The 14,330-nt window shown below is 36.6% G+C and overlaps 1 protein-coding gene across 1 annotated transcript; it reads right to left on the bottom strand.

Annotated features, from left to right (window-relative positions):
* Window positions 1–3,021: 3,021 nt before the first annotated feature.
* LOC140144537 (uncharacterized) lies at window positions 3,022–3,666 on the bottom strand. Its single transcript, XM_072166358.1, has one exon. The coding sequence runs from the start codon at window positions 3,664–3,666 to the stop codon at window positions 3,022–3,024; it is 645 nt and encodes a 214-aa protein (XP_072022459.1).
* Between the last annotated feature and the right edge of the window lie 10,664 nt (window positions 3,667–14,330).

Below are 14,330 nucleotides of genomic sequence, written 5' to 3' on the forward strand. Positions count from 1 at the left end.
AATCAGCCACATGGAAAACATCCCAAGCAAAAACCACCGCCAGGACTTATGAGATGCAATGGGAGGACCAAACATCAATTTCAACCGATGCAGAGATTGAAATTAATTTGCCCTTGATCGGGGGAGGCGAAGTGGGTCTTGGAGCTTCGCACACAGTTTGCATCGGTAGTAGACGGTGTGCCGAGACCAGCGAGGTGGATCGTTGGGAGTTTGTTCTTCCAGGGACCGTAGAACCAATGAGTGAGTTGATTATCGAGTTGAAAGCCGAGAAATGTGAACTATTTGTACCAGTTACGGCTACGATGAGGAAGGGGAATAAAGTCTGGAAAGTGGATGGGATTTATAAGGGTACGCAATATATGAATGCAGAAGTGGTGTATATGACATGAGGTCAAAGTTGAAATAGGGCGATGAGTTAGTTCTAAAATTACTGGGGCAAGGTTTCCTTGGAAATTATGCTCTGCACACTATTTAGTGCATTACTGCCATTGGCGCTTGGCCAGCATTGTCAGTCCGGGGGAATGGTATTGTCCCTATTTTTTGCTCTTCTTTATCTTTTCTCCCCTTCTTCTTGTCCCCTTTTTCCGCTTCTCCATCCCCATTTTAGGTGCCAAGCCAATAGCGTAGACAACAGTAATAATGACACTACTGCCCATTGGGGGTTGGGATATAAGATGCAGTCTGCTCCTCCCCACTAAATAGATTTATTAGGTTTGTTATTAAACATTCATAACCTCATTAATAAACGCGATGCGTGCGATCCAATTACATTTAGTTATTTGTGAAAACGCGAACGCAAATCGAGGTCATTAATATCTCACAATTGACCGCAAAATGCGTAATTGTTCCAATGTCGCACACAATTGACCGGCGCTTATGCGTGTTGTTGTGCGTCGAACAAACTTCTTGCGCTTGCTGCCAGATTTGGATTGCGCGCTACCATATTTGAACAGATTGTGATACGCACTTTTGTTATTGGTCGTCATGGTTTAGCCTGATCGATTTTTGGAAAGGGAAGATATAAAAGTCATCTATTTTATAAACGCTTGAGCAAAATTTTGTGTTATTTTGTAAGGTGAAGAGATTAAAGTGACGGTTATGAATGAGGTTAATAACTTTGCATCGGTAAGATGTAGGGCATTGTGAAAAATCTAAACATTTTGCTTTGACCTCGAATATCCTCGGCTACGCCCTCGGGATATTCCTCGGTTCCAAAGGCAAAATGTTTAGATTTTTCACAATGCCTCCAAATAACCGATGCGCAGTTATTAACCTCTAATTATAAAAGATTTTTTTAACAAAACCAAACTTTTTCTCACTAATGACGGTTTCACCTATGGTTGGGATACCTCCAATTGGAAGTAAGGATCAACTACCATCAGTGATGATACCTACCAACCATGATCGGCAAAACCGTCAATAATGAGTAAAAGTTAGGGTTTGTTCAAAATCTTTCATAATTATCTCCACCCTGTTTATTTTTTGGTAGGGCAAACTTCGTTTGGTGAGCATGTACAAATTTGGTCATGCATGTGCACACCATCATACTTGGTGCTAGCCGATGAATACAGACACTTAATATAGCACATTATTACTGAAGAGCCTCAATGCGCTTTACAACAAAATATACAAACATAAAAAACATTAAAAGAACCAACATGCCTCAGAATACAGTCAGAAGGAGAGCAAAACAAGGCCAAAGGCTGAAACTCAAATGTGATGGTTTTACAAAAGCAGGCAAGCAATAAAAGTAAAATACAGTTATAGAACCACAAAATATAGGCAAGCAACATAATGATATAATATGAAAGTAAGCTACAAATATATCAAAGCAAATATATAACATAAAAAAATTACAAATGGCAAGTAATAAAAAAGAGAGTATGGATGACCAGCATCCACACAAACAGCAAAAAAAAGAACATGTCAAACAACAATATTTTAATGCAGGCAAAACATCTAAACAAACATCAGAATACATAACATAAGAGCATAATACATTTCAACAAACTATATGAAACCACTAATGATCAATTATCGGAAAGATCATTAATAATTATGAAAACAAAACCAAATATTGTGATCAAGCAATTAACAAAGATACAATATATATGCAAAATATAATGCAAAATGAATCAAAATATGAACCAATATGAGGAACACGCAAAGGCAAGAGTAAATAGGGAACCCTTGAATAACGAAGAGGTCACCAGTACATATGAGCAACATTAAGATGCAAACAAAGTATAATGATAAACAATTCAATCATAAATACAACAATTATAAAAGCATTAATGAAACTGGTTATCAGGAACATATAAAGACAAAATATTATATGGAACTCTGGAGGAGCAGAGGTCGCCAGTACATGCATCCTCAGCCTAGATCCTTAGCATCCGGCTCTTGAAACAAGCAGGGAACCCGAGCACAAGAAAAATAAGCAAAACACACAACCCTGGTGGAGCAGAAGTTGCTAGCACATGCATCCACAACCAAGATCTTCAGCATCTGGTTCTTGATGAAGCAGGGTATTACAAATTTTGAAACATGTGTGTCTTGAGCAATTTTTGGAAACAAGCAGCAGATGGAGCGGAACGGATGTTTTCTGGTAAGGTGTTCCACAGTGCCGGTGCAGCTGACGCAAAAGCTCTATCGCCGTAAAACTGAGTAGATGAGCGGCGTGTAACAGACAGAAGAGTTTTGGAAGATGAGCGAAGATGACGTTTGGGCTTGTACAATGAAATGATGTCAGATATGTAGCGTGGAGCAAGGTCGTTGATCGCTTTATAGGTGAGAAGAAGGATCTTATAAGCTGTACGCTGTTTGACCGGGAGTCAGTGAAGGGAATGAAGAACTGAAGAAAGATGTTTGTGATGAGATACGCGTGCGACAAGTCTGGCAGCCGTATTCTGGACTCGTTAAAGCTTGTTGATATCGGAACAAGGAAGACCATACAGGGCAGAATTGCATGAATCCAAACGCGATGTAACAAAAGTGTGAACCAGACGCGCACATGTTGTATCATCTAAAAAATTGCGAATTTGGCCGATACGAAGAATTACTGTGAGAGCACCTTTGCTCGTCGTCGAAATGGACACCAAGATTGCGAACGCACCATGACGCTTTGATCTCTGAACCACCAATTGTAACAGTAGGAGATGGGGATGATGTATTTGAAAAACGTGATCTGAAATGAAGAACTTCGGTTTTAGCATCATTGAGAAAAAGTTTATTTTCGATGGCCCACAATTTCACATCCTGGATACATTTCTCAATTCTGGAGACTGCTGTATCTCTATCCTCTGGAGGGAATGTGAGGTAGAGTTGCGTGTCGTCTGCATAAACGATAGTGTTGATACCATGGCTGTTAATGATGTCCTGAAGAGGAGCACTGTAAATGAAAATAAGAGGGCCCGCTACAGAGCCTTGAGGAACTCCCCATTTAAGGGGAACCTTCTCCAACAAATCATTTGAGATGTTGACAGACTGCGTGCGGCCGTCTAAGTACGAGATGAACCAGTCCAATGCTGTTCCCGTGATACCGTACCGCGATGAAAGATGTTTCAGAAGGATGGCATGATCAATGGTATCAAACGCGGATGAAAAATCCAGAAGGACTAACAGGGCCTCATGACGAACATCCAGAGCACACAAAATGTCGTTCATGACGCAAAGAGTGGCAGATTCGGTGCTATGGTGGGGGCAGTATGCAGACTGTGCCCTAGTATAGAGATCGTGTTCAGCTAGGTAGGTCTGCAACTGAGCAACTGCAGCACGCTTCAATTAACTTGCCGAGGTACGCTAAATTCAAATGGGACGGAAGTTAGCTAGATTGTCTACATCCAGATTCACTTTCTTGAGAAGAGGTATCACGTGGGCATGCTTGAGAGACGCCGGGAACTTTCCAGATGATAGGGACTTGTTCACAATGCTGGTAAGCACAGGTAAGATTGGCTCAATGCACTCCTTAAAGGTGCACGTGGGTAAAGGGTCCAGCTGACAAGATGTTATGGACGATGAACGAATGATCTTCTGCAAGTCTTCCTCAGATACATGATCAAAATTTGAGAAAGTGCTGGTACAGGGAGCAAAGAGGTCATCAAGAAGCATCGATACCGGCGACGAATCAAGGCGTTCTCGAAGTGCATTGATCTTTTGGTGAAAGAAGTCCGCAAACCGCTTGGCAAGGTCACCTTTGTTCGTATGGGATGGAAAGATGGTGTCAGATTTAGGCTTCGAGAGCTTGTCCACTACACAAAAAAGATCTTTATGATCCGCACGTTCTATCTCCTTCCGGTGAAAAGATGACTTAGATTCATTGAGCATGTTTCTATAGTTGACGCATTGTTCCTTGTAGAGATCTTGGTGAACAGACAGCCCAGTGCGTTTGTATTTTCTCTCGCGACGGCGCTTCTCCTGTTTGGCTGCCCGTAGCGCATCATCATACCAGGGAGCGTGAGGGCAAAGAATAACGTTTCGCTCCACAACAGGGGCATGGACGTCGATGATTTCACTCAGAACATCAGTGTATTGCTCAGTCAAAGAATCCAGATCACTAGCAGGATCACAGAGTAAGGAAGATTCCATGACATCTTTGTGGAATAACACAATATCAACGTTGCGCAATTTGCGGCCACGTATCATCTTCCTTGTCGGCGGCGGACGGGAGATGTTAATCAGACATTTGACCGCAGAATGAAATGAAGGAAGATCATCATGAATTGATGTCGAAGTGACAAGGTCATCATCCTTGTAAGATATTAGAAGATCCAAGGTGTGATTTCCCTTAGAATAGGTTGGACCAGAGACATGCTGAAGTAAATTGTAGGACTCCAAAATGTTTAGAAAAACAGACGATTCTCGATCATCAGGAGTGTCCACGTGAATATTGAAATCTCCAGCCAGCAGAATCCTTGACGAGGATGCAGTACAGGTTTCTAGCAGAGAAGAAAATTCATCTTGAAAAGCGGAGAAAGTGAACTTGTTTATGCGATTTGGTGGTGGTCTGTACAGGACGATTAAACGGAACGAAGATGACTGAGAAGTTACGTTCAAGTCCAAGTACTCAAATGTACTAAAATCACCGGTGGTGTTGAAGTCAACATTAATACCCTTTATGAATCGATCACAGCAACCCCGCCACCTCTTGAATTGAGACGATGCTTGTGATGGATGACAAAATGTGGAAGAGTATTCTGGATATCAGCGATTGCACGATTATCTCGAACAGTCCCGGTAAGCCAAGTTTCTGTAGTGGCTAACACATCGACATGATGATGGATAATAAAATCACAAATAGCACTAGATTTCTTTTTTGCTTTCATGGAGCGAGCATTCCATACCGCAAAAGGAAAAATATTTGGCGCATTATGGGCACTATCTCTATTAAAGGGGCATTTCGTGATCCACAGCCTCATCCCCCCACTTTCCCAAAAAAAGTTGAGATTTTTACACCACTGGATACCTCTGGCTACATAATGTTTATGTACCAAATATTTCTTGCAGATTAATTCGTTTAGCAAAAATATCGCTAAATTTGAATTTCGTTCTGGTGCACCAGAACGAAATTACAACACATTGTCTATGGAGCAGTGTAATACACATAATCATGCATAACTCGCAAACGCAAAATCGGAATCAACTGAAATTTTGGAAATAAGCTTTTTTCGTGGATATCTACTGAAAAATGTCATAAAAAGAGGATGCTAGGATCACGAAATCCTCCTTTAAGCGGAATGCTAATAAGATTGTTCTTATTTACTGATGATGAAGCGGTGCATTTTGGGATTCTGTTCTTTATGCAAGTTTTTATTAACCGCTTTTTGTGTTTGCCAGCTCTGCAGCCTCTGATTTCTTGATCAATACGAGAATAGTTATAAAATGAAGACAATTAAGTACTATACAACAGTAAACATGTAGCGTAGCTAGTATAGTAAAACTCAATGTATATCAATAGCATTGATGAACGTACTGAATATAATAACATTGATGAACGTACAAGTTCGAAGAATGAAAAATGTCAAAATAACACGGAACAGTTTAAAAATTTTAGCGATTGAGTTCACTTTGGTATACCAGATGTACTTACGAAGCATCAACAGCAAAATATTCTTGATAAAAACGATTAAATCCGTAGAAATTATCGAAAATAATGGAGCAAAAAGTTTATGCAGCAGTTCGAGATCAGCATGAATACACTAATTTTGTTGCAATGTCACACATGAAGGGGAAAACTACACACCATTGAATTACACTGTGAGAACTGGGCCATGTTTGTGTTTTACTCATCATGCATGAGAAAAGTGTATCTCGGGGGGGGCTGGGCTGGAAATATGTCTTACAAACCCAAGGTCCCCGGTTTGATTCCTGGGCAGGATCACTTCCTTTCCTGATTCCTTTCAAAATATGTATGAAAGCTTAACTGCTTTAAAATTTAAGGGATCTGGAATGAGCGTTTCGACAGTATTTTTTGTGGGACATGAGAGCATATCAGACATATCGAATTGCATTCTGAATACAAAGAATGTATTTCTGATATCAAATAATTTTCTTTTTTTTTAATTCACAATATAATACAAATCTTATGACAAATTATTACAATTTTCACATTTTTAATATATAACAGTCCTCAAAGTAAATGTAATAAATCTAATGACATATTCTTAAAGTGTATGTAGCTGGGAGGAAAAGCCGACGATCAATTGAAAATTTTGACCTTTCATATTGAAGATACAGATTTTTTTCCCAAAAAGACCTTGTTTTTTTGGTGTTTTGGTGAAAAAAATCCATATCTTCAATACGAAACCCCATCATCCCACCTACATACACTTTCAGTATAAATCATCAGATTTATAAAGTTTACTTCGAGTATACTGTTAAATATCAAAAATATCAATTTTTAATCATTTGCCACAAAATGTGTATTACATTTTTTGGTGTTTTGGTGAAAAAAATCCATATCTTCAATACGAAACCCCATCATCCCACCTACATACACTTTCAGTATAAATCATCAGATTTATAAAGTTTACTTGAGTACTGTTAAATATCAAAAATATCAATTTTTAATCATTTGCCATAAAATGTGTATTACATTGCGAATTTCAAAAAATCAAAATTATCCCACAATATAATACAAATCTTATGACAAATTATTACAATTTTCACATTTTTGATATATAACAGTCCTCAAAATAAATGTAATAAATCTAATGACATATTCTTAAAGTGTATGTAGCTGGAAGAAAAAGCCGACGATCAATTGAAAATTTTGACCTTTCATATTGAAGATACAGATTTTTTTCCCAAAAAGACCTTGTTTTTTTTGGTGTTTTGGTGAAAAAATCCATATCTTCAATACTGAAACCCCATCATCCCACCTACATACACTTTCAGTATAAATCATCAGATTTATAAAGTTTACTTCGAGTATACTGTTAAATATCAAAAATATCAATTTTTAATCATTTGCCACAAAATGTGTATTACATTTTTTTGGTGTTTTGGTGAAAAAAATCCATTTCTTCAATACGAAACCCCATCATCCCACCTACATACACTTTCAGTATAAATCATCAGATTTATAAAGTTTACTTGAGTACTGTTAAATATCAAAATATCAATTTTAATCATTTGCCATAAAATGTGTATTACATTGCAATTTCAAAAAATCAAAATTATTTGATAATCAGAAGGATGCAATTTGATATGTCTGATGTGCTCTAATGTCCCACAATAAATACTGTCGAAACGTTCATACCCCATCCCTTAAGGTGTGTCACAGTAGTTAGCTGTTGTGAATCCTGATATCCTGTGAATAGTAATGACCTCTGGCAAAAATTGTTGCGATTATTTTGAAGCGGGCTCGACGAAGAATTATCAGTTACATTTATGTAGGTCTTGTGGTTCTTGAGTTATGATGTAAAGCGTGTAGAAAAGAAAAATCTTCATACACGACACATATCTCAAGAACCACAATACATTATGTAATATTTGAAAGTGCATGTTTTGCATTCCGTAACTTTTCATTAATCCCCTAATCTAGATAAATTTTTGAAGTTGAACTCCTACTCCTTCAGAAATTTGTCAATTCACATTGTTTAAGGGATGGGGTGTGAGTGTTTGGACAGTATTCTATTTTTTGTGAGACATTAGAGCACATCAGACATTGAATTGCATTCTGAATACGAAGAATATCCTGATATCAAATAATTTTGATTTTTGAAATTGGCAATGTAATACACATTTTATGGCAAATGATTAAAATTTATATTTTTGATATTTAATAGTACTCAAGTAAACTTTATAAATCTAATGATATGCACTTAAAGTGTATGTAGGTGGGATGAAAAGCCGATGATCAATTTAAAATTCTGACTTTTAGTATTGAATGGAGTTTTTAACCCAAAACAAAAAATTAGGTAAAAAAAAAAAAAAAAATCTATATCTTCAATATGAAAGGTCAAAATTTTCAAAATTTTCCTCCCAGCTACATACACTTTAAGAATATATCATTAGATCTACAAAATTTACTTCAAGGACTGTTATATATCAAAAATGTGAAAAATATCAATTTTTTTTATAATTTGTCATAAAATTTGTATTATATCGTGAATTTCAAATAATGAAAATTATTTGATATCAGAAAGACATTCTTCATATATATTCAGAATGCAATTCGATATGTCTGATGTGCTCTCATGTCCCACAAAAATACTGTCAAAACGCTCAAAATGCTCATTCCAGATCCCTGAAGGCCAAACAAAAAGTTTGTCTCTAATACAATCTGCAAAAGTCTGCAGTTTCATTTTTTCCCTAGCAATTAAAAAAAATGGCCACAAATCGGCTTATCGTGTAGAGCTATGCGGCAAAATTGATTTCACATAGCTATTCACCCTTTGCACGGATCCACCATCTTGCTACCAAAACAAGGTCCTCCCGGCAAACGCATGCGCAAAAACTGCATTTTTGTTTCTCACGCTTTTCTAGCAATGTACCAGAAGGCTTTTGCAAAGCATGCCAAACTATTAAAGCACATGTTTGACAGGCATACACACACAATGCACTTTGCGGGTAGAATCTCGTTTTGATATGACCATGCGATCAGCGAATGGTCACAAGTTTGAGAGACAAACTTTTTTTTTGGTCCAAACCTGTTTTTCCTTGAACAGTCCTCTTAAGGTTACACGAAGAAACGTATAAAAAACGTATAAAAGACGTATAAAGTTGTTCTCTAAAACCGCGTTTTCTCAGCAATCAAATATCGCAGTGAGTCAAATGTTGGTGCATGGATGTATCTTTACATTGTTTTTGTGTGTTTATACAAATTTTTAGAATCCGTTTGAAAATCCTTCGTTTAAATCATTTTTACGCACCATGTTCAAAAGATCAAAAATTTTTTCAAATGTTCGCTCCGTATAAAACCACGCCGAGTGATTATTTTCTCTTTTTTTGTATTGTACTACAAATCGACCAAAGAAATAATGTTGCCATGGGGAAGAACAAAATACAGTACCGATTAAATTTTATTAGCCCGTTTTTGGGAACAATTTTCGAGAATCTTGTACCACAAAACACTGTTTTGTTACATTATCGATATCTGGATTACGGGACGTTAATTCAGACATCTGAATACCTACATTATTTCTCAACATTCTGCCAATTGCTATCCCATTTGATTTTCACTCCAAATTGAAGCTTGTATTGCAAAAAACGAGGGTTTTCCTCCATCAGTTCGTTCAAAATTTCAGCGCCGACATGCGTGTTTATTCTAAGAGCCATTGTGCGGACGCGATTGTAATCACGTAATTGCATCCAATTATAGTTATATATCCGCTTGGGAACAAGCAATTGCGTAAGCTGATGTATGGCCGAGTGGATAGAGCGTTGGACTGGGGATCTGTTATGAAACATTTTTGTTGGTTCGAGTCCCGTGTGGCTGAATTTTCCTTTTTTCTCTTTTCTCATTTTTACTTCCTTTCTTTCCTCTTTTCTTTCTCCTTTTCTTTTTTCCTTTCTTTTTTTTTTCTTTCTTTCTTTCTTTCTTTTTTCGTTCTTTTTCTTTCTCTCTCTCTCTCTCTCTTTCTTTCTCTCTCTTTCTTTCTCTTTTTCACTATTTCTTTATTCTTTCTTGCTCCTTTCTTTTTAGTTTTATTTGATTGATTTGCTGACTGCAGTGAATCGTGATTGATTGTTTTTCACTTTATATAATTCAGAAATTTGTAGGCCTGCTAAGTCTGTCTTGTTGAATATTCTTCCCAAATTCGATTTGCAAATAATTGCTTTTTGATATTGTTGTTGATGTTATTGTTGTACCCTATTACATTGTAATCAGGGGAATAGCAGAATTGATTTATCAAGGCTATAAATTCAAAATCAACCAATTTTCCAGGGCGTAGCTTGACGAAGTGCCCCAAATCAATTTTAAAATTTATAAAATGCTTATGAAAATTGCAAACGGCTTGTGCCCCCGCATGCCGCCTCATGACCCCCGACACACGAGCTCCGGGCATCGGCACGAGCTAAGCCAAGTTTCATAGCCTTTTCATGTCTTGACCGTGGATCGATATTCTATTATAAGTAGGCCTACATCCCGGTACGCTTGTGCATTTTCTGCATGGCTGTTTCTGTTATGAACTTACGCCCCTCTGAAATCAAGCGCATGAAAAACTCTCGGCTAACCTTAATAGGGCATTTAAATAAAGGCACTTAATTTAATGCCCATGTGACCACATGGGCGCATATATTACAGCGTCTACTCTAGACAGGATGTCTGGAAAAGTGACCTTTGGTACAGCGGGGGTCTTCCTGTGTATTTCAATTGGAAACGCGGGATGCATGTCCACATTTTCTAGCAAATTTATCATTTTTTGCAACTTCGTAGTATTATTATTATTTTTTTTTCATTCATATTTTATTTTCATCAATCATCAAAATGCATGTGATACATAAAACTCAACAATTATCGCAGTAAGGTGACGATATGTGACCGTCCACGGCGAATGAGCCGTAAATTCCTCCCCCGGACAATTTTGTTTTATTTCGTGTTTAAAAAAATAAACATCATAAACTTAAAAATGGTATATCATTTGACTTCAAACGATATCCAGAAGCGGAGTTATGGTTAGTTAAACTTTGCGCCTTCAACAAAATTATAGCTTTTTTCGTTTCTATGTGTGTCTCTTTTTCAACATTGCCGGCAATAAATATCAAACAGTCATAATTGGCGGTCATTTCAAATCATCCCCAAGTCAACGAGGTTTAAGAAGTGTTCTCTCATTGTTAATTGTTGGTTATGCATACCTATACAAATAACCCACCACTTGAAAAGGATTTAGCAAAAGCAAACAAAGACCAGAGCTATTAAAAGTTCTATAGCCATCTAAGGTAGAAGCTTATTATCCACTTCAATAATAGGATTATTGATTGGTGTTGTGACTTTCAAAATAAGACGGATGTCGCGCCAGCTTAAGTGACCGATGAATACGACCTTCGTACACATTTTACACCATAACTCAGAATACAATTTAGGGAATTTACGGCTCGTTTGTGCTGCCGGGTCACATATATCACTTAAGTAAATTAAATCAGAGTTTGTTGTAATGGCTTTGTATGCTGTTGTGCTCAATTACTAACAATGCAATGGAATAAAATCACTCCGGATCATACAGGTGTCGACTTTTCAGTACCAAGAAAATGTGATTTAAAGCAGTATTAGCAGCAAGCAAGCAGCAGCAACGGATTACAACAACTTGATAGAAAAAGGGGAAATTGTTTCTTCTTCATCGCCTTTTCCCTTTCACGCATCTCTCTGTTGATTACAAAGAGAAGTTGATGAATGTTTTCAGTCATCAGACTTCGTAGTATTATTGTAAGAGTTTCTGTCAAGAACTTTTTTTTCCGTCGACCAAAACTTTCAAAATTTAGTTCTTGAAAACATACTAAAAAACAGATTTTTAATGAAGTTGCACATTAAATTTTCAGCAATTTTGATGATATTTGTCTGAAAAATTCCTATCTCTTAGCATTGTAGCACATCTACTGATCACTTGGTGGTCTTGGTATGGCGGCGCTCATGGATCATGTGGGCATTAAATATAGTGCCTTTTATTTAATACCCTATGGTAACTGTTGAAATAAAGAAATATCACACATCAGGTTTTTTTTGACAAAGTTTAATAAATATTATGTTCATCATGAACATAACATATTTATTTCATAATATGTATGAGATTGTGATTAATCCCTTACATTACAAGTATGCCTTAGTAACAACAAATATTACAATGGGCAAGTGGTTATTTGAAAAACAATATGTGACCTTAACAACAATTATAAGTCAGGTGACAGGAAAATCAGTTAGGCTATTTCAGTTGAAATCCATAAACCCCCTATTCGCCGTAGAAGTGACGTAATTAATCAGATTAACTACCATAGCAATAGATGAACACAATTTTGAATATATCGCCCTGCACTACAATGTTCACGCGGTACCTATGCATTGAACCATAGTATGTTAAAAAAACCTGGATTGTAATTCTATAGAATATTAATATCATGCTGATCACTCGCACCTGCAAGATTAATATCTTTGAAAATAGTGGTATTGTATTCAATCTATGATTACAGACAGACACAGGTGATGAGAGCAACCTGCTTGTAGTGCAGTGCAATATATTCAAAAATTGTATTCACTTCATATTGCTTTGGTAGTTAATCCGATTATTACATCACTTCTACCGCGAATAATGGATGACATGTCCCACACAGGAAGTGTGAATTTCAAATGGACTCCATTTGAAATCTAAACCCCCTGTGTGGGAGATTAAGGTCATATCTTCCATGGGAGGTGTAAGGGTTTCAAGTGGAAGAGTGAATTTTGAGATATATTCCAACACAAGTATTCCACTTCTTGTTTTCTATTTTTATTTGAAACCAAAAAGCGGGAGCACCTAATTGTCAGACATTGAGAAGGTATAGTCTAACTTACTGATAGGCCTTGTGTACTATTATAATTAGGCCTAACAAAAACAATGTTATGAGGAAATCGGCTGAAAAGAGGAATTCTCACACCCTTGTATGAGACAAATGTGACCCATCATATCAAAACCAACCACTTCATGGCTGCCTTCATTTTCAGATAACAATGAAAGAAGATGTGAAAAATAAAATAAAAAAATAAAAAGAAATTTGAGCTTGTTTTGCCTAAAAAACTTTTTTACTGTATCTGATTTCAACAAGTAAGGTGTCATTTTAAAGCTAAAAAACAGCAGTTTATCCTAGTGTTTAAATCTCCATTTTCATTTCTGAAGCCAAGTGATTGGTTTTGATGTGATGGGTCACAAGTATTAATAGTACAAATTACTGGTCAATTTCTTTATCCATAATTTGCTTATATTCTTTAAAATGGTGATTTCCAACAACTGATGTGTTTCACTGTGATGGTTCATAAAAATTCTCTTTTATTGATAATTTGTGTCATAAATGATGGGACCAGGCTCAAGCAAAATGCTTAAGCCAAGCCCGTTACTGGTCTTCCAAGTTGTAAGTCTTTGTAAATGAGACTCTCTTTTGTAATAATGGCATATTGGTTTGTGTAATAAAATAACACCATTTTACAGAAATTTAATAAAATTTTCATAATCTTTTTTATGTAACATTTAAAAATAAATGTGTGAATTTTCACAAATTTAACAAACACAGGGAATCCTTGATTATTTATTAGTGAAGTGTTCTGAAGTTTTGTTCAAACGGCGTACTCAAAATAAAGTTTGAATTGAGCTTTGAAAATAATTCGCCCCAATTTTTTTGCGCGGTGAAATTATTCTAACAATGTTGCCGATTGGTCCAATTGATAATGAAAACTTTTTTTTGACCTATCGGCAGGTAGTTCTCATGGGGTTAACTATTATAAATCTTGAATAAATTTGCTTATGCCATCATAATCACAATGAGAGACCATAGAGCACAATTTTCCACAATAACCAATGACAATGTCACTTTTTTGTCTAGAGGACACTGCATCACCCTTTATTACTTCAAAAACAAAATACTGTCACCCATTACAACACATTATAGGTTCAGGATTATTAATGGGAGAAGTTGGTATCTTGACAAGAGTTCAGTATGCTATTCCAGTTTACATCCATACACCCCCTGTGGAAAACATGAGCTTAAAACTCCCACAGGGGGTGTAGATTTCAAATTGAGTCACCCATTCAGGTAACCCCATTTCAAATTCACACTCCCTCATAGAAAACATAACCTTAAAACTCCCACAGGGGTGTAGATTTCAAATTGAGTCACCCATTCAGTAACCCCTTTTGAAATTT

Source organism: Amphiura filiformis, unplaced genomic scaffold (genome assembly GCF_039555335.1).
Source record: "Amphiura filiformis unplaced genomic scaffold, Afil_fr2py scaffold_62, whole genome shotgun sequence".
Taxonomy (NCBI): Eukaryota; Metazoa; Echinodermata; class Ophiuroidea; order Amphilepidida; family Amphiuridae; genus Amphiura; species Amphiura filiformis.

Bases quoted from the DNA above. Each gene is read 5' to 3' on its own strand.
- LOC140144537 (XM_072166358.1), bottom strand. From the start codon at position 3,666: ATGAACGACATTTTGTGTGCTCTGGATGTTCGTCATGAGGCCCTGTTA.